Source organism: Myodes glareolus, chromosome 2 (genome assembly GCF_982192425.1).
Source record: "Myodes glareolus chromosome 2, mMyoGla1.1, whole genome shotgun sequence".
Lineage (NCBI taxonomy): Eukaryota > Metazoa > Chordata > Mammalia > Rodentia > Cricetidae > Myodes > Myodes glareolus.
In genome coordinates, this window is record NC_142027.1 from 89,840,831 (window position 1) to 89,866,456 (window position 25,626).

The 25,626-nt window shown below is 37.9% G+C and overlaps 1 protein-coding gene across 5 annotated transcripts in view; it reads left to right on the forward strand.

Moving 5' to 3' along the window:
- The window catches only part of Pds5b (PDS5 cohesin associated factor B), a 151,172-nt gene that overhangs the window by 120,756 nt on the left and 4,790 nt on the right, over positions 1 to 25,626 (forward strand). Inside the window, exons 22-33 of one of the 5 annotated variants that reach the window (XM_085685243.2) lie at positions 1,955 to 2,023; positions 3,367 to 3,503; positions 5,764 to 5,887; positions 10,388 to 10,592; positions 12,642 to 12,756; positions 14,288 to 14,420; positions 14,799 to 14,918; positions 15,479 to 15,541; positions 16,227 to 16,372; positions 18,152 to 18,257; positions 22,075 to 22,514; positions 22,618 to 22,728. In XM_085685243.2, the coding sequence (XP_085541369.1) occupies positions 1,955 to 2,023; positions 3,367 to 3,503; positions 5,764 to 5,887; positions 10,388 to 10,592; positions 12,642 to 12,756; positions 14,288 to 14,420; positions 14,799 to 14,918; positions 15,479 to 15,541; positions 16,227 to 16,372; positions 18,152 to 18,257; positions 22,075 to 22,514; positions 22,618 to 22,728 (1,769 nt within the window). The remainder of the gene's footprint in view (positions 1 to 1,954; positions 2,024 to 3,366; positions 3,504 to 5,763; positions 5,888 to 10,387; positions 10,593 to 12,641; positions 12,757 to 14,287; positions 14,421 to 14,798; positions 14,919 to 15,478; positions 15,542 to 16,226; positions 16,373 to 18,151; positions 18,258 to 22,074; positions 22,515 to 22,617; positions 22,729 to 25,626) is intronic. The other 4 variants (XM_085685244.2, XM_085685245.2, XM_085685246.2 and 1 more) reach the window with 4 other exon arrangements.

The window sequence follows — 25,626 nt, forward strand, 5'->3', positions numbered from 1 at the left end:
TGATTGAAAGTTTTGCTGGGTATAGTAGTCTGGGCTGGTATCTGTGGTCTTTTAAAGTCTGTAAGACATCTGTCAAGGCCCCTCTAGCTTTTAGGGTGTAATTCTGATAGGTCTGCTTTTATATTATACTTGACTTTTTTCCTTTATAGCTTCTAATAGTCTTTCTTTATTCTTTATGTTTAGTGTTTTGATTATTACGTGACATGGGAACTTTTTTTTTTCCTGGTCCAATCTATTTGGAGTTCTGTAAGCTTCTTGTGCCTTTATAGGCATGTCTTTTTCTAGAAACATTTTCTTCTAAGATTTTGCTAAATCTGTTTTCTAGGTTTTTATTGTTTTGTTTTGTATTTTGTAGCAGCTCTGACTATCCTGGAACTCTCTTTGTAGACTAGACTGCTGGTGAACTCACAGAGATCTGCCTGTCTCTCCCTCCTAAGTGCTGGGGTTAAAGACTTGCACCACTAACGCCCAGCTTGTGTTCCGAGTTTTTGAACTGGGATTCTTTTCCTTTATTTTTAGCTTTGGTTCCAGTTTTTCTGGATTTTTCTACTAGGAGTTTTTTAGATTTAGCATTTTCTTTGACCAGTGAATTTATTTCTTCTATTGTATCTTTAATGCCTGAGATTCTTTTATTTCTTGTATCCTGTTGGTGATACCTGTGTCTGTCGTTCCTGTTTGCTTACCCAGATTTTCCATTTTCAAAATTCCCTCAGTTTGTATTTTCTTTATTGCTTCTATTTCAGTTTCCAGGTCTTGAATAGTTTCTTTCCCATGTTTGTTTTTTCTTGGCTTTTTTGGCATTCTTTAAGGGATTTATTGATTTCTTCCAAGCTTTTGGTTGGAAGTTTCTTTTTTTGTCTTTTTTTAAATATATTTATTTATTTATTAAAAATTTCCACCTCCTCCCCGCCTCCCTTTTCCCTCTCCCTCCTCAACTCCCCCTCCCTCTCTAGTCCAAAGAGCAGTCAAGGTCTTCCCCCCTCCATCCAGGTCTATAAAGGTGAGCATCCAAATAAACCAGGCTCCCGCAAAGTCAGTCCATGCAGTAGAATCAAAACCCAGTGCCATTGTCCTTGGCTTCTCAGTCAGCCTTCATTGCCAGCCACATTCAGAGGGTCCAGTTTGATCACATGATCACATGCTCCATCACTCCCAGTCCAGCTGGCCTTGATGAGCTCCCATTAGATCAGTCCCACCATCTCAGTGAGTGGACACACCCCTCGTGGTCCTGACTTCCTTGCTCATGTTCTCCCTTCTTCTGCTCCTCATTTGGACCTTGGGAGCTCTTTCCTCAGTTTCTTTAAGGGAATTTTTTTTTATTTCCTCTTAAACACCGCTGTCGTCTTAATAAAAATTGGTTTTATGGTCATTTTTGGTGCTTTGGCTGTGTTGGCATTTTCAGATCTAGCTGTTATAGGATAGCTGGGCTTTGGTGGGGACACATTGCCCTGGGTATTGTTGGTGTTTATGCATCGGGGCTTGTGGTGATTATAGGTCATGTTTATTGATTTCTGAGTTGTCTTTGTTGGTTGGGTGTTTTGCTCCTTGGTTTCTGTTTCCTCTTTGGTTTTCTGATTCTTGTGGCCTGGATTTATGGCAGCTAGCATGACCTTTAATCTTCTTTAATCTAGTGGGTAATCTCTGTCCAAGTTGGGAACAGGCCTTCTGTGGTTAGCTTGGCCTTTGTTGTAGCAGTGGGTCTCTGTTCTTCTGTCTGGTGTTGCTTTTATTTTGGCAGTGGAAGTCTGCTGGGGTTAGGGGCAGGGCCCAGCAGAGATAGGGGTAATGTAATGGGAGGGCAAGGGCGAGGGCTGTGGGTTGGGTTTTGTGAGGGAACAGAATCTAGGGAGGGGACACTTCACCTGGCAGGTGAGTCATTCACTTGTTCTCTTATTCAGTATATATTAATTGAACATAAGAATTCACGCTTATAATGTTTCTACCTTTTGTCTAGCTTCCAGGAAAAAAAACAACTAAGCTTTGGGTCCCAGATGAAGAAGTCTCTCCTGAGACAATGGTCAAAGTGAGTAACATACATAGATTTATTTGTCTTAGTATCTTCACTAGAACAGGTAATAGATGTGGGTGTCTATTAAAGTCAAGAATTTGCCTTTATTGTGTTATAGTATTTCGTGTATTGTGAGGTTGTAGACCAATGATGTACAACCCAGGGCCTTGTGAGCAGTAGCATATATAATCTAGTTTGAGGGGGAAAGATTTGAAAGTTGCTTCCATATTTCTGCTTCTTAGAAATTAGCTGTATAATGGAGTGACTAGTGCCTTCTCTCGGATATACTTCTCTTCAGTAATAATGCTAATCCAGATTCTAAAATTATCTTTTCCTTTGGATTTAATCAGTTTTTTAAAAAAATTAATAATTCTTGAATTTGGATTTATACATAAGAAATTACTTGTTACTAAAATACAGAGCATCAATTTATTAAAGTCATGTGATACGTGTCTACCTCATTTCAGTGTATTTGTCAAGACTTAAAAGTTAGGAGCACATATACTGAATGTTGATTTTTTTCTTTCTTAGAATTTTTATCACCCTTCTGGGGCTCACTCCCACATTGTCTATTCTACCTCTTTCTCTTTGAATGTATTTGGTTGAGCATCTTGAAATACGTATCTTGAAATACGTTAGCATGTTGCTGCAGCCTCAGATGTGTCTGCACGCTTGTAGAGTAGCCCTTCTTTGCACCTGTAGTTCCATCACTGAATGAGACTTGTTGCATTTGGGTCTCAAGTAGCAGTCTTGTGTCGTGGAGACAGCATTGAATGAGAAGACAGGCTATTTAGGCTGAATGTGCGCTCACCAGGTACCCAGGAAAGGCATCTTTGGGACACTCTGTACTCACACTTCACACTGGTCAAGCTCATTTTTTGTTGTCTCTGTTTTTTAGAAAGCTGAGATAAAAAACAGTACATAGAGAGGTATGTCAAAGACTAGTAAGTGCAGAAGTACTCACATCTTCAACATCATACGATGTCTAAAGGCCGTATCGATTCTTAGGTAGGCAGGTGGGAACTTCCTATGCTTAGGAAAGGTAGCATGATTCTAATTCTAGGTCCTAAAAGCTGAGGTGCACACTTGGGAAACATTAAAGTTAATAGCAACAAAAGAACTCATCTTTAGTGAAATGGGTTTTGTGGTTTGTTGTTGTTGTTGTTGTTGTTCTTTTTTTGCCACTTTCCTGGAGGTTGCAACAACTCCAACTTAAAAGACTGTGTTATTTTCCTGTATAAAGAATGGAATAATTTATTTTGTCTTAAGATGCATGCTTGTTTTTCTATTTTTTAAAAGTTGATATGGAAATTCTTTAAACATAACAATGCTTATTGGTCAATTTGTCTTTTAAATAGATTCAGGCTATTAAAATGATGGTTCGATGGCTTCTTGGAATGAAAAATAATCACAGTAAATCAGGAACTTCTACCCTCAGATTACTAACAACCATATTGCATAGTGATGGAGATTTGACAGAACAGGGGAAAATTAGGTATGTAGTTATTGTTTCCAGATACTTGAGTTGTATAGTGTTTCAACTCCTGGTTTAACTGTTATATGTTATAATTTCTTTTTAAAAGATAATTAATATTAATTTATAGGTATTCAGGTATTTTTATTGTAATATGCTTTTATGTGGTGGTTATTGCAGTGTAACAGTCATGTGTCTGATAGGGTTCTGGCATCTAGACACTGCAAGTATTTTAAATGATAGAGCCTTGCTCTTTGTCATAGGCCATGTATAACTCCTAGTACAGAGTCTGTCACTACTGGTTAACAAGTTTGTTAGTACCTCAAGGGTAAAAACAAGTTATTGAGTCTGTTTCTAGAATACAGTAAACAAAAAATTTTAAATGCACTGTGAATGTTATTTAAAATGCACATGCTGTTTTTGTTTAAATAATGAAACATAATTTAGTGCTTTCTATTCATAAGTCCACATCTGTGGGTTCAGCTACTTATGGATCTAAAACACCCAGAAGGCAATTATTTTTTCTGTACTGAGAATGTATAGACTTTCCCCTTACCATGCAGCATAGCCACTGTTTGCCTTGTAATCTAGAGCTGAATGAAGGTATGTGGGGGGATTGTGCATAGTCCATGCAAAAACGATGTCATTTTTCTATGAAGGACATACAAGAAAATTGATTTTGTTGTCTTAAGGGTTAACTGATTATACTGTGATTGGAACTCAGATTTAGATTCTGAAACTACATTCAAATCCTGGCTGTTAGCACTTTCTAGTTAGCTGAACCTAACCAAGTTACTTCAGCTTCTCAGTTGCCCCCTTCACCTACTTGTCTTAGCATACCACTGTGGTGTAGTTAAATATGTTAGGATATTTGAAGTATTCACAGAACTGCATAACATATAGGAACATGGATGATAATAGGGATTATTTTATCAGCATTAGGTGAAATGTCCAGTTGGTCTCAAGTGCTGTTTAGTGGCACTTCTTAGCAATCTAAAAATAGGAGAATAATTTCCTTCCTTAATGCATCTAAGTTCTTTAATGAGAAAACCAGGCAGTGAGTGACGGCTGCTTTCTACCTTTTCATCTTCATTCTCTTCTTCCATCTCCTCCATCTTGCTTTCCATTTTGATTGTGCTGGGCATCAAACCTAGGACTTGGCATGCTAGGCAAAACCTATTAACCCTGCGCCACCATCCCAACCCCTAATCTGTTCTCTTGTATGTTTTATTCATAGTGTCCCCTGTGCCTAGAATTTAACAACATATACTTTTGAAGCGAGTTAATAAAAATAAAACTTAGTACTATGGAAACAGTTCATGTGCTTACCACTTTTATTCTAATTTGTTGCTTCCCTTCAATAATTTAGACATGTCCATTATATATAATAAGGATATTTTGGTTTAAGATTCATACTGCATTTGAGATAAATTTGTATTGGTCAGCTCAGCCTGGCAGAGAAAATTCTTGGCATTGATACATTTAGTCTCAATTTATTAATTACATTGCTTTGTGTGTAGTTATTTATATTAATTATTCCTGGCTAAACCTAAGAACTTAAGAACATTGACAGATTGAAGCCAGACTACACACATTCAAATTCAGATCTGTCATTTATTGATTGCTTTTATTGTGAGCCATTTCACTTCTGCATGCCTATTATGGTAGTATTTTAGCTACTTCACCTGCATGTGTTAAGTTTAGTACAGTAGTTGTGGTAGACAAGTTACCAAGTAAAGACATTCATGCTGGCCTGTGAGTAAACATCACACACACACAAATCAGTAATATTGTAATTAAAATTTAACAGGCAAGCCAACATACAAATAAATGTCTTCTGTTCCCGCTTAGTTTAGAATGTATAGGATCAGAAAATTGAATTACTTTAGTCGTAGCTGGCACCAGATTATTTAAGAGACTTTGGCATTGGTTGAGTTCTCTGAGAGCTCTGTGCTGTATGTAGACTGACTGTTGTGGCCCCATATTGCAGAATGTATAAACAAGTTCCACCCCCCGCCCCATCTTCTTTCTAAGTCCTGAGGGCTTTGCCCTCTTGACCTCATCACTTTCCAGAAAACTCTCCCCTGTAATGCCACCGTGGCCTAGGATTTCAGAGTATGCATTCTGAGGAGGTAAAGAATGTTCAGACCTTAGGACTTTCTGCTTTCTTCTTATAGATGGTTATTTTAAGCATTAGATGAATGAGGTAAGAATGATCTACCCCACCCCACCCCACCCAGCACATGGAAGTCTTGCTTACATTGTTTTGCTTCGTTTTTAGTAAACCGGATATGTCACGCCTGAGGCTTGCTGCTGGGAGTGCGATTGTGAAGCTGGCACAGGAGCCCTGTTACCACGAGATCATCACGTTGGAGCAGTACCAGCTGTGTGCGCTAGCCATCAATGTAAGGGCAGTGGCTAGTGGGGATACGGGAACTTGCTACAATAGCATTAGAGCCTTGAATGTTTGTTTTCTTTCATGAGAACCACTTGGGAGTTAGTTCTAAGTGGCATTTTGTTTCCTAGCACGGTGTATGTAACTCCGTTACTGTTCTATTCTGTAAACTTCCCACAAGCATTGGATGAGTCTTGCACTGACTGAACCATTGCTTTTTAAGAAGATGCAAGACTCTGTTCCCAAACTTGTCATCCGCTGGTCAGTGTATAGCCTTGCTTTCTGTGTGTCTGCTTAAGAACACCTCATTTATATGCGTAGCTCTCTGATTAATGGTCATCTCATAGCGAACAAGCAGCATCTGCACTCACTCCTTTCTCAGTGAGACTTTACTGTGGCACTTGCATTTTTCTCTGGAAGGCACAGTGTGGTCTTGTGCTTGGGCTACTGCATTTATCACTTGTTGGGAACTGTTTAAATGTGTCATCAACAAGAACAACATTGTGCACAAGTGTGTCACCAGGTAGACCAGGGAAACAAGGCTGGGCTTTTCTCTAAGGGTGAGCACAATAGGGTCCTTCTGTGTTTGATACCCTGCACATCTCTTTGCCAATGACTAGGTCATTGCTGCAGGTGTTGATTTTGGAAGTACAAATAAATGAGCAGACAAATTCCTAAGTATGAAATCTGTGAATAAAGAGGAATAACTATTATCAAAATTTCAAAAAGCTATGTTCCTAGATTTTTATTTTTTAAGACTTAGGGTAGACAGTTTCAAGGTAGAAGTATTCAAAATAAATTTTTTAAATAAAATAAATCTTTTAAAAGTGAGAATACACAAACTCATGTATCAGTAAATGTAAAGGCATAACTTAAGCTTGCCTCCCTGTGTATTTTTCCCCTTGGTGCAGAAGCCTTGACTCTCGGAGCTCCCTTCTGGTATGCAGTAACTGTCCTGCTGCTGCGCTCGTCCAGACTCCCAACAGTCTCTCACCAGGACTGTAGGAGACCTGTCTAGTGTTGGATAAATTTCCCTAAGCACAGTTTTCACATGTTATTCTCCTGGTCAGACACATTTAAGAATTCATACTTGTTTGAAAGAAAGAAACAAAACAAAATGTATTTTATAACCTGACATTTAAGCCTCTGTATTGTTTGGATCTAAACACACACTTTAATGCATTTAATACTAATACTACCCTTAGAGCAGTGGTTCTTCGGGCTTTTCAAGACAGGGTTTCTCTGTAGCTTTGGAGCCTGTCCTGGCCCTAGGTGTCTTATAGACCTCGAACTCACAGCGATCCACCTGCCTCTGCCTCCCGAGTGCTGGGATTAAAGATGTGTGCTACCACCACCTGGCTATAGCAGTGGTTCTTAACCTGTGGGCCACGACCACCAGAAAACACAGCTATTTATATTACGATTCATAACAAGAGCAGAATCACAGTTATAAGGTAGCAACTAAAATAATCTTATAGTTGGGGTCACTACAACATGAGGAATTGTATCAAAACGTTGCAGCATCAGGAAGATTGAGAACCACTGCTTTATACAGTATACCACCCTTCATCTATTTCATTTCGGTGAAACTGAGCGCTTTTATTTATGCTGTGCTGTGTTGCCTCTTTTTTTTTTTTTTGTCTCACCCTTCCATCTCCACATAGCTGCATTTAGTTCTGTTTGGCAATGAAGGTCCAGATGTGTTCTTCCACACAAGACTTGCTCTGGTTTTCTTAACTGGATGTAGTGTCTTGTTTTAATTCCCTCCAGATTTTATTTTTCACTCCTCTGTTACATACAAAGCTCAGTCTTGTGCTTTTACTTTTCTGTACACGTGGTTTATTTTCTTTCTTGAGCTAAGGCTCTTTAAAAGTGCTATTGTTGTGTGTTTGAACAGACATTCATTGTGAAGGACTAGAAATGGAATTATATGACAGCACATTTAATTGTTGCTTAGGTGTTTGAATCTGAAATTCAGTTAATGAAAGATTTTACTTTTTGTTATTATGAGCTATATATTGTTCTAGATTCTAGAAATGCAAAGCTGAATAAGTCATGGTGGCAGCTCTCCAAAAACCAACAGCCTCTTAGAATAGAAAATACAGATAAGAGTTGATAATACAGTGAGGTACACTACTTCTAAGTACAACTATTTCTAAGGTGCCAAAAGAAGTTTTAAGGATAATTTGTGTTCAGAATGCTCTGAAAGTAGACTGAGGTATGGTGAAGACAAAATCAACTTTGTAGCGATGAACTAACTTCAACTGCGGCTTTATATTGTGAGGCAAAAAACTTTGTAATTTTTTCGTATACTTAACCAATTTTTTGAAATTGAAATGAAAGTGTAAATGTTTGCCTTTGTGAGAGTTTGTTTTTGGTAAAACTGTATTGCTATTCCTTATTTTACATTTTTATGTTAGTAGGGTACCTGTCTTCTTAATTCCCTAGTAGTACGTCTTGAAACACCCTGTGCATTCAGTTTCTCTTTTCTATTGTTAATTGTTAGCTCCTTGTCTATGAACTGAAGTTTTATGTCACTAATAACTGAAGGCTGGTAGTTTTGAAGTGATTAATAAGTTGGCTTTGTAGCAAGTTTGCATTGGGTTATTAAATGCTGAGCTGTTATTGAGAGGGATAGAGCTGTCATTAGGGATGTGTCTCAGTAGAAAGGTGGCGTGTCTAAGTGGGATAAGTTTTAAAGAATGGTCTATTCACTGAATATGTTTAAAATAGTTGACTTTAGTTATGAAGTTTTAAATTGACATTTTTGTAGTAAATTAGATATTTCCTAATAGATGTATATATTTGTTCCTCAATACTGATGGATAGCTTTATTGAGTGTGTTAGCAGAAAGACTGAATTTCTGTGGACACTTGAATAGTTTTTTTTTTTAAAGTAGTAGGTATACTGAAATTGAAATGAAATGAAAGGAAATATGTACCGTAAGAATTTAAAGATAGACATATAACACACCTCTACCCCAACTGCATTGAGTAGGCATAATGGTACCTGCCTATAATCTCAGCATTAAGGAGGCTTGGCTGGTAGGATAATGAGACCTTGTGTCAGAAAACCAAAAACCTGGGATCGGCGAGATGGTTCACCCATCGAAAGTACTGGCTGCTCTTCCAGAAGACCTACGTTTGGTTCCCATCACCCATGTGATGGCTCACAACTGTTGTAACTCCAGTTCCAGGGGATCTTCCTCCCTCTTCTGGCCTCCAAAGACACCAAGTACACATTATGTACATGCATACATGCACATAAAAATAAAACTTTGAAAGAACAAAATCAAAAAGTGTTCAAGTGCTAGGAGTAGAACCCAGCTAATGTAGAGCTCTTGTCTCACATTCTGGAGGTTCAAGGATCAATCCTTGTATTATAGAGGGAGGAATAGTAAAGATAAGTTTAACACATGACTTAGACTTTGAAGAAGAACCCAACAGTCATTACAGACAGAAGAAATGATGTACCTAAAATCATAATAATAAGAAAACGCACAAGCTGAGAGGGTATAATTATGAAGGTGTTTGTCATTGAGACACATTGTAACTGTTTCCTTTAGTTTAGAAGAAATTCTGATCCACTGTATGCTGGCTCCTGTGCTACAAGAGTGCATAGAGACACTGTTCTGTCTTCAAGGAACCAGCAAATGAATAAGGCCAACACCTTAACCAGCCTTGATCTGTGCTCAAGATATGCAGAATGCTCAGAGCATGGGTCAGCACAGGGTACAGGTTACATCCTGCTTTGAGTAGGTAAATGAGTTGTCCTAAAAAGGTTAAGAGCACTAGCTATTCTTCCAGAGGTCATGAGTTCAATTCCCAGCAACTACATGGTGCCTCTCAGGTACCTATAATGAGATCTGGTGCCCTCTTCTGGCATACAGAACGCTGTATACATAATAAATAAATAAATCTTTAAAAAGAAGAAGAAGAAGGAGTTTGCTAGAGAGAGATAGTTGGGTGAAGCAAGTCATAAGATAATCAGATACTTTGCTTAAGACACCAGTGCTATGCTGAGCTATTTGCTTAGCCCCTTACTTTATTAGAATTGTTTTAATCATATTTTAAGTTGGGAGAGTTGTGCTAGTTTCCTCTGTTTTTGTTTTTGTTTTTTTTTTGTTATTGTTTTGGGGGGGTGGTTTAGTTTTTCAAAATAGTCCTAGCTGTCCTGTGTGACAGCCTATCTGTCCTGGAATTCGCTCTTTAGGACAGGCTACCCTTGAACTCACAGACATCCACCTGCCTGTGTCTCCTGAGTGCTGGGATTAAAAGTATGTGCCATTACCATCTGACCCTAGTTTCATCTATTTTAAGAGTATGTTTATTGTTGTCTAACAAATGTAACTGGTAGTTATTGGGTTCAGTTGAATATTCCAGCCTTGAGGCAGAGTCACATCCTCTGTTATGAATACTGACTCAGGGATTGTCTATCGACTTGATCACATCTGAAGTTGTAACTTCTTACTGCCTTGTAGATAATACCTGGGATCATTTTATCTTTACAGGATGAGTGCTATCAAGTCAGACAGGTGTTTGCTCAGAAACTTCACAAAGGTCTTTCCCGGTTACGACTTCCACTTGAGTATATGGCCATCTGTGCACTTTGTGCCAAAGACCCTGTGAAGGAGAGACGAGCTCATGCTAGACAGTGCCTGGTGAAGAATATCACTGTGAGGCGGGAGTACCTGAAACAACATGCTGCTGTTAGTGGTGAGTGCATGGGTGGTGAAAATGCACCTTCCGATCTTCCAGTTGCAGTCACATAGAGCAAAGCACAAATTGTCATTTATTATGGGGTACACTGCTTTAAAAAATCAGCACCTTTCCATAGCTGCTTTTCACTTAACTGTATTTAAAAATATGTATAAATGTGTGAGTATGAAAGTTTCATTATCTTTGTGTAAATGGCTAAATGAATAGAAAAAGTAAGTCTGGCATCGGTAGTATCTGGAAACTAGTCAGATTTGCATATTTATTGTACTGTGTCAACACTGTCTTGGGTCTTTGTTCTCATGTGTAGCTAACATTCATGTCAGTTGCTTGTATGCCTGCCTTCCCTGTGCTCCCTTCACCAACTCCCCAGACAGTCACTGTGGCACTTGATTTCTGTGCCTTAACAGACAGCATGCATTAGCACCTACTCAGTTACCCAGGTCAGATCAGAGGCATTCTTTGTGCATGTTTTCCCTTTCTTCAGCCACCGAAACCCATTAGCCCTTCTTCCAGGTGTCACAGATGTCTGCTGCTCTCCTGCTAGCTATACTTAACTTGAATTATTATAGGTTCTCTTAGTTCACACCATTTTGTAAATGCCTTGCTTTTGTTCCTTCCTTTAGCTTCCCACTGTGCCACACTGTACGTTACCCTTCTAGAATGGACCAGTCATCCCTTCATTGTAGGTTGAAGTACATGTAGGTTCTCAGCTGCTCACGAATGACATTGATGCACCCGATGGCAGTTCGTATTTTATACTCGGTTCAAGCTTATGCTTGGCGTGCAGGGTTACTTGAAGTTTTGTGCAGCCTGCCTCTCCCTACTCTGTTCTGAGCCCTGGAAATCACTTCTCTTCTAGACAGCCAGAGCTGGGAAATATATATAGTTTACCCCTTTGAGTCATTTGAGATACAGTTTTAGCATCAGTTGGCCATTGTGATCCTCTTTCTCTTTTTCCTCACCTTGGAAAAAGTGAAGGCTATGTAGTCACATTCCACCTCTGCATTTTACAGGCTGGATTTGGCCACGTTATATAATCCATGTCTTAGTTTGCTTGTTTGTAAATTTTATATAATTATACTCCCTTCTTGTGATTGTTACATGGACTGAAAAATAATGTGTATACAGTACCTAGCATAAAATAAATGGCCCAGAGAAGTCACCAGTAATACTAGCTATTCTTATTTTAGGTACTTTCCCTATAGCTTCCATCTTTTTATACTTTAGTATGAGTGCCTTATCTGGTTCTATTTATCTTTATATTTTTACATTGTATAGATAGAAAGTAGTAAGCACTCTATAAGTATTTGATATAATTTAACTTAAATATCACTGAAATTTGAGTCTTGGTATTATTTTCTCTCATGCTTGCTCCTTAATTACCATGCACACAGAAACTCTTCAAAGACAGTCTGATGCTTATTGGCATGCATTATGCTCCCGGTTGAACATCTGACTAAAATGGAATTGGGAGACTGAATTCAAGTCTTTTTGCATACTGTTTTCCAAATACAGTTTGCATGCCTTTCTGACCTCTGCAGTATAATTTGCTATTCTCAGTCAACAGATAAATAAACTTGAATTTATGCTGTAAAGTTGTTTGCATTTACACTGTCCTAGCTCTGTTCTTTTGTATGGTCCTTCTATTAAAAACTGACCATTACTTCTGTCTTTATGTCCGCTCTGATAGCTTGTCAGAGAATACCAACACACGATTGCTTATAGCATAAGGAAGAAGAGATCTTACATCTCAATCTTAAATAGTTTGTGTGGATCACTCTTTCCATATGCATTTGAAAACTGAAATATTTGTCCTTGCTGCTCAGCACCTGGCGTGCTAAGTAGGCATTTTAAACTGCTTACCATGTTTCTCAGCACAGGCTGTTTTGCGTGTGTTGTTCTGCCTGCCATATTGTGGTAAATCACTGGGATATAGGAACTATACAAAAGAGCATGCGATTTGATCTTTCTAACCTGGATGTTTTGTTTGCTTTTTGTCTTTCTTTTATTATTTTGTTTTGTTTTGTTTTGTTTTTTGTTTTTCAGAAAAATTATTGTCTCTTCTGCCAGAGTATGTTGTTCCATATACAATTCACCTTTTGGCACATGACCCAGATTATGTCAAAGTACAGGATATTGAGCAACTTAAAGATGTGAAAGAGTAAGACTTTTTTCATCCCATTTTCCTATTTTCTGAAAATTGTTTTTTACCTCCTTACTGCTGATAATGGGATATTAATTGTAGTTGCTATGTGTTTCACTTTGCTAAGGTTCTTTCTTGGTCACGCTCCTCACTTGTCTTTGTTTTTCATCTCTTCACATTGCGTTTCTTACCTAATTTCCAAAGATGTAACCTAAACTATTAACCTTAGTTCTGTTTCCTCCACAGTGGTGGCCTTGCTTTTCTACTGAAGTAATGAATGCACTCAAATTTTTCTCTTCCAGTTCTTTCTCTTCTTTTATTTTCTTCTAAATTGTAGGTTTTCATGTGAGGAGAACTGACAATCTCCTCACTCAGGTAGTAAGTAGGTTTATCTTTGTCCTTGTGAAAAGAAAAAGTGGTCTCTTCATAATAGGACACGCTTCACAGCCAGGGATTGTTCTTGGTTAGAATGTCAGTGCTGTTCTCTAACTAGAGATGATTGCCTGTGTAGAGAGAGAATGGAGAATATGATGCATTTTAAGACCAGCATGATTCTTAGAATAAACTTGAGACCCTGGTCTGTTATAATAAAGGGTAACTCCTATGATTTTGAATCATTTAATTTTGTATGTCATTAACACACTTGTAAAAATGATGGTTAATTTCTTGATTTATAGAAACATAGTTATTTAAGATAATACAAGAAAATTAAATTACCATTAGCTAACTGTGACAAGGGGGGAAGTCCAGTCTTTTTTATTTGTCATAATATCTGTTTCTAAAATGCTGTCTCTAAAAGTGAATTCTATGTTAGAGTGATTGTCAATAGAAGAATCTTGGCTGCCTTTCTTTATTTGAGAGCACTGGCTTTTTAAGTAGTTGAAATGCCTCTGAAATGCACTTAATTGCCCCGGTTGTCTTCATTCTGTGCAGCACAACCCGAGCGATGGTATTTTCTTTTAGAATAGTATCTTGTCTCATATTTCCCTTTCCTATTATTTTTCTCCTTTATGTATCAACTGTAATTCCATTCCTTTCTTACAGGAGAGGGATCATTTAATTTTTTTTCCCTCAGTAAGCAAAGACAGTATGTGTAGATGTCAGCCGTGCTTTCCTTTTTCATTTGTTTGGCTGTTCCTAACCACTGGCTTAGGTATTGTACTCTTTTGAAGATATCCCATCAGGACTTGAGTTATCTCATTGTTTTATGGCCAGTTCTTTTTTACTGTTAAAGCACTGAATTAAAATTGTTTAGTTCTTTGCATTTCTGTGTTCTTTTTAACTTTCCTTATGCAGAATCTGCTGAGATTCTGAGCTTACATCTGCATTGCTGACCTATTGTGTATGTGTGTGTGTGTGTGTGTGTGTGTGTGTGTGTGTAACTTGAGCTTTTCCCCTGCTGGTTTATTTTTAGTTTGTAGCTGCTTCTTTTAAATTTTTTCCTCTTCTGGAACTATAGTCTAGGTTCATTATGTTAATATTGAGTATCTGTATTTAACAAAAGATCTTCTTTTCTTCTGTATTTTTTTTTTTATTTTTGTGTTCTTAGATGTCTTTGGTTTGTTCTGGAAATATTGATGGCTAAAAATGAAAACAACAGCCATGCATTTATCAGAAAGATGGTAGAAAATATTAAACAGACAAAAGATGCTCAAGGACCAGATGATACAAAAATGAATGAAGTATGTAATTCACGATAAGTAATTTTGATGCCTTGCTGATTTAAATATTTTGGTATAGGGTACAACTTCTTTAATATTTTTATTTTTTCTATTAGTATTTATTATTTCTATTATTATTGTTTTTCTATTAGTGATAATTGGGATTGTTAACACAGAACTATTATACCAGTACTAGTGTTTATTTAATAGTAGTTTTAATGCTGAATCATGAGGATCTTGTTGCAATAATATATACAATAATATAAGCCATAGTATTTATCCTGAAGACTTCTTTCATTAGTCTACCATTTAATCTAAATACATGTTCTAGAATTACTCCTAATTAACAGAGTTTAAGCTATCAATCTTAATAACTGACTAAAAAAAATACCATTGCAGAAATTGTACACTGTGTGTGATGTTGCCATGAACATCATCATGTCGAAGAGCACCACATACAGTTTGGAGTCTCCTAAAGACCCAGTGTTACCGGCTCGGTTTTTCACCCAACCTGACAAGGTAATTACTTTCGAATTTGTTTCTGGTAGTTGACGTGAAGTGTGTGTTCAGCACCGGGCTGTGGGAACACAAGGAGGGACCAGTAGTAATAATTGCCCGCTACCAATGCTGTTGAAAGGACACTGGACTCAGAAATGTAGCTCTAGACAAGTGTTGGCCAGAGTGGAGGCCACAAGGGGATGATCCAGAGTTTGTTCAAAGCCTGAAGCCATGCCAAGAGCACAGGCAAAACTTTGCCAAAGCATTTGTGAATTAATAGCCTTTGATCCAGAGTGGGAATTGGACTGCTGATCTGTGGAGTCTAAAGTAGCAAGCCCTGGATAAGGTTTTAGAAGGTGGTATGAAGAAACGAAGCATAGATATAGGGATAAGCCCAAGGCTCTGGGAGCACTGCAAGGATATTCACAAACCATGTCCCAGTACAGTGTTCCACAGGCCCTGATAGAGACTCTTCTCTGGGCTGATTGAATAACAGCGTGGAAAACACCATCGTCCTTTTTGTAGTGAGCGCTCACAGATCTGTCTTGGTACTCACTGACTGCTTTTTCTCTCGCTTACAGAATTTCAGTAACACCAAAAATTACCTGCCTCCAGAAATGAAATCATTTTTTACTCCTGGAAAAGTATGTTTTGAGACTTGTTTTAGTATTTATGTGGAAGTTAACTTTGGTGTGATTATTGGCCTAATTGTGCTGTTTTGTTTCTTAAAGAGTTTTTGTGTCTCAAGATAGGAAATATAATTAGCTATCTTCCATTTGTTGATTAAAAAATTAATTATACTTACTATGTAGATGCCAGCTAAGCTGCACTTAAAAAAAGCTTATAGCAAAACTTTGGAGACCATTATCCTTTAGGCTTTTCTTATTCCAATCTATATAACAATCTTAAGTATGATATTTTATATCCTTCTATAGCAAGGTTCCATTTTCATGATTGGTCTATATTTCATTTATTGTCTTACAACGGAAACCTTTTCCTACAAATAATTAAAATTTGGTTACTTTGCTGTTTTGGGGGGATTTGCTGTTTGTTCTGAAATGATCTTGCTAGATAGCCCAGGCTAGCTTTGAATTTGCAGTACTCCTTCCTCAGCCTCCTAAGTGCTGCAGTTATAGGCATGCACTGTTACACGTTTTGTGTGTGTGTGTGCGTGTGTGTGTGTGCAAGTGATAATTCATTCATGATCTTTATTTTGTTTAGATACATTCTTATGTAATTAGTGTGTAAATATGGTAAAGTTGTTGCTAAGGGTTCTTGATATGTGAGTTTTAGTGTTAAATAAGAAGAGTTATGTATTTCTCGTTTCAGCCTAAAACAGCCAATGTTCTAGGAGCAGTTAATAAGCCACTTTCATCAGCAGGCAAACAGTCTCAGACCAAATCATCAAGGATGGAAACTGTGAGCAACGCAAGCAGCAGCTCAAATCCAAGCTCTCCTGGAAGAATAAAAGGGAGGCAAGTGCACAAGAGATGTCACATTTTGTTTGATTCCAGCAAAGCTGTGAGATCTAAAATAGTACCATTATAAATATTTGATGACAGTGGAATAGAGATGAGTTGATAGTTACTGACAGATAATAGACACCTACTTTTTCATATGTCAGCTACTAGAGTAATCTCTGCTAGACATATAATAAATATTTAACCTTATTGTTTATTAGTTGTTCATACAGTAGAATACTTGAATCATTAAAAATAATGAGATCAGAAGCTAGAAAGATGGCTGAGCAATTAAGAGCACTGGCCACTCTTCCATTTTATTCAGGTTTGGTTCCCAGCACCCTGTAGCAGCTCACAGCCATCTGTAACACCAGTTTCGGGGATCCAGCACCCTTTTCTGCCTTCTACAGGCACTGCATGCTTGTAATGTATAGACATACATGTAGGCAAGTCACTCATACGCATAAAATTTAGGGGCCAGAGGGTTGGCTCAGTGTGTAAAACCTGAGTTTGTCCCTGGGACTAACATGGTAGAAGGGGAGAATCAGCTTCCTTGGGATGTCCTCTGTCCTCTACACATGTTGCAGTACTTGAATGCACTTGTAAACACACAGTAAATGAAAAGTGTTTTGCTGATTTTTTAAAACAGAATTTTTACACATTAGATCTGTACCAGAGTCAGTGCATGAGGTAGATTGTATAGAGCAGTGTTGCAGAGTCTTTACTTTGGAATGGCTTCATAACCACACTGGTTTGTACCCAGCAGGAACTTTTTGGTAAAACATAGAACATCTTAATAATGTCAATAATAACATGGAGTGTGTATTTTATACTGTTTGAATTTCTTTTTACTATGTATAAACTTTACTTTTGTTTAAAAAGTAGTTTTAGCTGGGCGGTGGTGGCACATGTCAAAGTAATCAGGAGGCAGAGACAGGCAGAGATATCTATGAATTTGAGGCCAGCCTGGTCTACAAAGTGAGTTCCAGGACAGCCAGAGCTAAACAGTGAAACCCTGTCTCAATCCCCACCCCAAAGCGGTTTCAGCAAGAATTCTTCTTTCTCCTTTATCTTGTAAAAATGCACCTTCTTGTTATCTAGAGCTTGAGATTCATGAGTTTTGCAGTATGTAAACAGGTTGATTTGTTTTGTGACAGAGTCTCTCTGGGTAGCCCTGGCTGTCCTGAAACTTGTGTTGACCAGACTGGCCTGGAACTCACAGAGATCCATCTGCCTCTGCCTCCTGGGATAAGTAGATAAGGATGATGCAGAAGACTAGAACTTTGTAAGAACATGAGAACATGTGCTTTACCTTATTCAGCAAGTCTATTAAGTGTCTGCTCTGAGCTATGCACAGGTTTACACACTTAGTAAAATTGTCAAAAATCAGTGCTTATGTGTGTTAGCTGGAAGAAGATGTCAAATAAGAATTATAATGACTTTGCATGTTATTGCTACAGAGAGAAGTAAAGATGAGGGTAAGGAAGGGGCATGACAGGGTTAAGCTGCACGTAGGCCAAGTCAACATACTAACAACAGGTTTTAATTTCCATGCCTCTGATCCAGAATGGAATCTAGTTTTCAAAACATATAAAAATGAATTTATTATTTATTTTCTTAATTTATTAAGTGGGCTACATTGTGTACTGATTTAATACTAAATATGATAGGAAAACATCTTTAAAATGATTAAAGTCTTTGCTTATGAAGTTATAAAGCTATACAATGAAACAATAAAAAAAGCTTTTAAGGTTATTTGATTGTAGCAATAATTGTAGATGTCTCTATTCAAAGGCTTGATAGCTCTGAAATGGATCACAGTGAAAATGAAGATTACACAATGTCTTCACCTTTGCCAGGAAAGAAAAGTGACAAGAGAGACGACTCTGATCTTGTAAGGGTGAGATGCTTGGTTGACTGTGTGATGCTGGGAATAGCAATAGCTCTCGTCATTTCTGCTCTGTAGCCAGACATTGCAATCCCAGTCCAATGTGGCATGTGTTATACTTTCTGTGACTTTATCTTTAGAGGCAAACAAGTTAGTTTCATATTCAGAATTGTTTACTTTCCTTTTCTGTTTAAACACAGTATTTTAGTCGTGGTCTTAGGAACAGGAAATTGCAGGTCCCAAAATTTGCTGCCTCCTTTAGAAAGTCCTTGTTATGTTTTAAATATTAGTAGAAGTGGCTATAGTTTGTAAATGTTACTTGAAGGTAGACAAATTTGGTGAAATTTCATTGAGATAAAGAATTCAATACTCCAGTACAGTCCAATGGATTTGTACCTGGGCCTGTTTGGACTCCTCAGATGAACTCTGAACATTCTTGAGTGAGCTTCTGAATCCATTTCCTTATCTGTTTACTGGATAGCTTAGACTTGTCATCCTAGCAATAATGAGTTATTATTCATTAATTGAATAAATGACCAGATAAACTGTTGATGCTGTCTCATTGTTACAATGATTTATGCCACTGAGTAATAGTTACCATAAAACTAGTATGTCTGAGAGACAGGAGTTATCAGTAAAATAATTATTTTTGCTTTCTTTGGAATTTTATTTGCCTCCTGTTTTCCCCACTGGCATATTTCCATTGTTTCAAGTTTCTCCAAATTATCTAGCCAGGTTGTTTTATAATTAAAATTTTTACTAAATCCTTATTAGCTATACTATCACCTAGCTTTTAAAAGTTTTACCCAGTGGACTGGCTCAGCAGTTAGCAGCACTTGGCTGTTGCTCCGGTGACCCCAGATTTGAATTCCCAGCACTGTCTTTAACTCCAGTACCAGGGCATTCAAAGCCCTCTTCTGACCTTCACAGGCACCAGATGTGTATGGTGCACAGATATACATGCAGGCAAAACATCATTACATATTTTTAAGTTTTTTCCCAAGTAGAATTAAAAACTGATAGCTTAGAGAAATATAGGGTCATTAAAAGAAAGGAGTCCTGTTGCTGAATTTCTAGAAGATAATCTTTAAGTTAGTAAAAATATTTGTATTTTTTTTAGTTCTACATCTTAGTTAATCAAGAAAATCCTTCTTTACTGTAATCATGCTTGAAAATGAAGTTATTAATCAGCTCATGATTTCTTTGTTTTGGTAACAGAAACAAGGGCGTTCTGAGTTTGAGGCTAGTCTTGGCTTTATAGTAAGCTCTTAGGCCACCCTGAATGCCACAGGGAGGCCTTCTCCCTCCCTCCCTCCCTCCCTCCCTCCCTCCCTCCCTCCCTCCCTCCCTCCCTCTCACACACACACACACACACACACACACACACACACACACACACACACACAAACACCCCAGCAGCAGCAGCAACAACATAAAACAAATAAACAAGGTCAAGGGCTAGGGGTGTAGTTGTGCTTGTCCATCGTATACAAGACCTCAGGTTTGATTTCTAGCACCGGAAAGGAAGATATAGAAAGAGAGCATGTTTGTATGTGTTCATGCGTATAACTCACTTCTCTCTGGTGATTTTTGCTACACATCAGATGGATTCTGTTCATCATAGTGACCTCTGTGTTACAGAAAGACAAGATGGGTATACAGTCTTACCCAGAGCCTTAAACAGAATCTAAAAGAAGTAAAGAGCACTTGTGTGGGAAATCTCAAAACCAGGGTTGAAATGGTGATAGTTTTCTCCAAAGTGAATATGTAGTAAAAATATAGTGATTATTTTTTTCTCCCAATGTGGAAAAATTAGTGAACTTTAAAAGGGTCAGTATAACCAGCACTGGCCTAACAAGACACCGGTCTGTTTCGGTGTGGCCAGTGAGATACAGTGGAGGCTGCTGCAGCCCTAGACATACTTTCCTACGGTGGGGAATCCATCAGCTTAGAAATTCAGTTCCTAGAGACTCACCTCCATCAGACTATCCCCCGAAGCCCTCATCTCACATTGGGATATAGTCTTCAACACGTGAGGGACATAAATTCAAACCATACCAAAGAGAAAGTAAAGGTTAAATATATTTGAAAGAGTAGTTGAATATAGGTAAAGTACTAGGTTTCCCAGGAAACAACCCAGACGAAAGAAATAATTCCCAGAATACCAGGGTGTGGGGGTGGGGAGTTATTTTTGAGGCAGAGTATCATGTCACCCATTCTGGCTTTGAATCACTGTGTAGCAAATGGTGACATTGAGCTTCTGATGCCTCTCCTTGTGCATACTGGGACTGCTGCTGAGTACAGCCATGCCTGATCTTATGAAATGCTGAGGTTCAAATCCAGTTTTGTGCGTTCTGGGCAAGCACTTTACCAGCTCGGCCATTTCCCCAAGTTAGAGTTTTTGTTTATTACTCTCTTTTTTGCAGTAAGATTTTTCTTTCTATCTATCTATCTATCTATCTATCTATCTATCTATCTATCTATCTATCTATCTTATCTATCTATTTTATATGTGTGGATATCTTACATGTGTTCCCTGTACCCACGGATGCCAGGAGAGGGCATTAAGTTTTTCTGAAACTGGAGTCGTAGATGGTTGTGAGCTGCCATGTAGGTGCTGGGAATCGATCCCTGGTCCTCTGGAAAAGTAGAGGATCCTAACCACAGAACTGTCTTTCCATGCCCATCTTGAAATTTTTAAGAGTGTAAATTTGCACAGACTTTTTGTAAGTTAAGTTTGCCTATAAGTATTCATACATCCTCTCATTCTTGGGCGTCTATAAAGAATTTTCTCAATCTCCATTTGCTCATTTATACATAAATTCTCTGAATAGAAAGTAAGATTTTATTTTAAATTTGAAAACCATGGTCCTTTTTGTTTCTTTGTTTTTTTGTTTTTATATTGTTTTGTTTTAAATTAGTTAAATCTGCAAAGAAGGTCTTTGATTCTGAGATGTTTCTGGGTTTCTAGTGTGGTACAAATGTGTTGAAGTTTTGTGTCTAACTTCCATTTAGAAAATAAAAATAGTTATGACATCACAAACACATGTAGCACATTGTGTGGTCTGATTAAAGCTAGGTAAATAAACTGTGGGAAGGGATGCTGTAGTGTCACCTGGATACACAATGACTGAGTATGAGGTGCTCATCTTAACTGAGAGACACACATAAAGTACTGATTTGAGAAGGCTCCCTTTGAAACTCTGCATCCTAAATTTAAGAATAAAGACTTCCCAGTGGGTGGCCCCATACCCAGGAGTATATGGGCAGCACAAAAGAGTTGTGGCTTTTAAGCATTAAGAAGTTGGAGTGTTCTTGGAGGAGTGGGGGTGAGTGTGATCAAAATACCCCGTATCGAGTTCTCCAAGAACTAATAAAGATTGTTGTTTGTTTTAAATGAAATTCTACTCTGATTCCAAAGAATTTTAAAAATCAAATTCTAGTAAATAGCCTGGTGAAGTGGCACATGTTTGTCATCCCTACTACTCTGAACTCCAGCATGAAAAGAAAGTTTGATGCCAGCTTGGGTAACCTGATGAAACTTTGATTCTGAAAATTGGATAAAATAAAAGTAGTAAATAGTTGTGGCTGCCCTATATTTAGAGCTGTACATTTAGATACGTATTCATGATAGAAGTAGATGCAGAGTTTTAGGATTGTCTCATTGTTCAGGATGCTAGCAGTTTTAGTTTTTGTTTGCCATGCTGGAGCATCAACCCAGGGCCTTGCACATACTAGGCAAGGGTTTTTCCACTGAACCACACCCTAATTCCTAACAGTTCTATTTTTCAAAACTTAATTTTAAAAATTGTGATCCTCCTCCCTCCAGTCTGAGTTGGAGAAGCCTAGAAGTCGGAAAAAAGCACCTGTCACAGACCCAGAAGAGAAATTAGGTATGGATGACCTGACTAAGTTGGTACAGGAGCAGAAACCTAAAGGCAGTCAGCGCAGTCGGAAAAGAGGCCATGCGGCTTCAGAGTCAGAGGAGCAGCAGTGGCCTGAGGAGAAGAGGCACAAGGAGGAGCTCCTTGAGAATGAGGATGAACAGAATAGCCCGCCCAAAAAGGGCAAAAGAGGCAGACCGCCAAAACCGCTCGGTGGAGGGACATCGAAGGAAGAGCCAGCTGTGAAAACATCCAAAAAAGGAAACAAGAAAAAACCGATACCTCCTGTAGTAGACGAAGATGACGAAGAAGAGAGACAAATTGGAAACACAGAACAGAAGTCAAAAAGCAAACAGCACCGAACATCGAAGAGAGCACAACAGAGGTGAGTATGTGTAGCCTTCAACCGCAGCCATCGATGCAGTAAATGTACTTACCACAGTGTGAATCATAATTTGATGCTATCCACATTTGGGTCTTCCCCAAAGCAGAGCAGAATCTCCTGAAACTAGTGCAATTGAATCCACACAGTCCACACCACAGAAAGGACGAGGAAGACCATCAAAAACGCCATCACCATCACAACCCAAAAAAAATGTGTAAGTTGTAAATAATGTTAAACTTGAATCCAATTTCAAATTATTTTGCAAACTTTATAAGTTTATAAGCGTAATTATTGCAGTATTTAAATTCCCAATATTTTGTCCCATTATACTAGGTAAAATATTTTTATAGACTTATCTAGGAGGTTATTAACCCAGTTAATAGTTGTACATTATTGTTAGTCTAGAGAAATCTTTATAAATGAATGGCAAATAGTCAGTTATACAGCCTTATGGTATACAAACATATTCTTCAATAATCCCTATTCATCAGTCAGGTTTCCTCATTTCTGCGGACTGTGATTTTTCTTAGTCATTTCTCTTATTAGTTGTTCCATTTGGAAAGAAAGAAATGGTACTACATCTTGGTTTTCATCCTTTGAGCTTGTGTAAAGTAATTGGCATTTTTCTTCTTAAATTATGTCCATAGAAATGATTACAAGTTGTTTTTTAGCTTTTAGTGTAGTTGGCACTTGCATCTGTATGTATTTTTGGATACTTGCACATGTAAATGTATTCATAAGAGAGGCAGAGCAGTGCCTCTGTCCATAGTCATCTCCACAATATGAGCACCAGCACTGTCAGCTGCAAACTGGGCAGGGCTGTCTTCTGTCTCAAAGTAGAACCAGAATATCATGTCCTACTAGCCAGAACTGTCATCTCTATTCCTGAGCATGCTCAGGATATAACTACCCAGTACTTGACTTTTTGTTTTTTCATAATTAAAACTTTATTGAAAAATCGGTACTGAAATTGGAGCTCATAGTTGGGTGCCTTCAAAAGCAAACATAATTACATTGGCTAGTTGGTAACCAGTCTACTAAGACCTGATACTGTGCTTGGCTTTTTAGAGTTTCCAGCACATCTTAGCTAAATACTTGGGTATCACAGAGTTTTCCCTGTTCCTGTGTGTTCCACAGGAAGAGGAAAGGTTGCCTGAGTGTCAGTCAGTGCTTCATGCTGTTTCCATATAATTTTTCTATAACATTAGAAGTAAAGGTAAGTACATTATTGGGTCAGCTTCCTAAATGTGTTTGGTCCAGTGAGCAAAACCACTGTTTCTTAAGGAATAATCAATAGTCTGATATGAATTTTATAACAGATAACAGTTTAAAATACCCCACCCTTCTAACTCACTTATTTTCTTTTAATATCTGGACATCATAAAGTTCAAGGCTCAAGTGGTTGTGATTTCCCCTCAAGTTTTGTAACTCTTTCCATGAATGTTTAAGACCTAACTATATCTTTTATAGATCAGTATAGAAGTAAGCTTTGTTTTATCTTACACTTTCTGTATAGTTCTTTTTCAGACCTGGAATAATAATAACGTGTTATAATTTATCTGCATTTTGTGTCCTAACTATAATGTAATTGAAAAGCATTATCATTATTATCATTATCATCATGTAATTCTGTATGGTGGCACATAGCAGACAAGAACTCTTTCTCTTCAGGCTTGCTCTCCAGTGGGCAGGCCACCACTATGATCACATGTAAATATGGAGCTAGAACTCTGGTATATGTCCTGAAAATACTTAGGGCATTGTAGTGAGGGGCTGTGGGCAGGCCTGCTTTTCATCCTGCCCAGCTCCCGCACAGCTAGCTTAGCCCCAGAAATAATAACACACAAGTTATATTCATTTAAACACTGCCTGGCCCATTATCTCTAGAGAGTTAGTTACTGACTAACTCTCATATCTTGATATTAACCCATTTCTAATAATCTCGTGGTAGCACCACGAGGTAGTGGCTTACCGGAAAAGATTCAGCATGTCTGACCTAGTGACTGGCTCCATGGCATCTGCCTCACTTCCCTTCTTCCCAGCATTCTATTCTGTTTACTCCGCCTACCTAATTTTCTGTCCTATCAAAGGGCCAAGGCAGTCTCTTTATTGACCAATGAAAATAACACAATAGACAGATAACCCTCCTCCATCATTTCCCCTTTTTCTGTTTAAACAAAAAAGAAAGGCTTTCATTTTAACATAGTAAAATTATGTATAACAAAACAGTTATCAAACAAGAATTACAGTCACAATATTTATAACTATATCTTTATCATAATAATGGAAAACTATAACTATGACTATCCATTCTTCAACTCCATCAAAGACTCCAGAAGGATATATTACCTAAGTAAACAAGAAGTAAGCAACTTCCAAAACTCTAGAAATGACAGAGACATCTCGCTGCCTGGACAGTCACCCAAAGTTCCTCTGTATCGTTGGGGCACCCATCTTCGGCCTTCAGGCCCATAATATCCAGAGACATTTCCATGAAGCAGGAAATTTCAAAGGCAATTCAGTCACTATCTGCTGTGTCCTGCAGAATGTCTCGCAGACTCTTTCATGAATCAGGAACCCCGAAAGATCATCTCACCTTTAGGCAAGTTCAGCAGTCCTCTCTCTGCGTGTTCTCTGTGTCTAGTTTATACAACAGTCCAGGCAAGAGCAGTTTCTTGCCCAAAATGGCTATCAAACTCCATAAGGAGCCTCTTTGATGCCCATCTTCCTCTTGAAGTAGATTGGTGCTGCCAGGAGCAGACGTGTCTCATTGTCATGAAAAGTCCTAAGTTATTAAAACATTCAATGCCATGTTCTGTAGTCTTTGAAAGATATGAAGAATGCCTATCTGAAATATATCTATGCACATCTAGAAAATCAAACTAACATTACTACAAGCTAGTATTATCCATTAACAACCTATATTTTTAATTATACATTGCATTTTTAAATAAACTACACAATCACAATACCTCAATCAAGATCAGAAACATATATACATATAACAAAATTGACCTTAAAATCCATAACAAAGCAAATTATTCATATCTATATCAGGGCATTATAAGAGCATATAGTAGAAGGACTTGGGAGTTGGGAAAGTTTTCTTTTT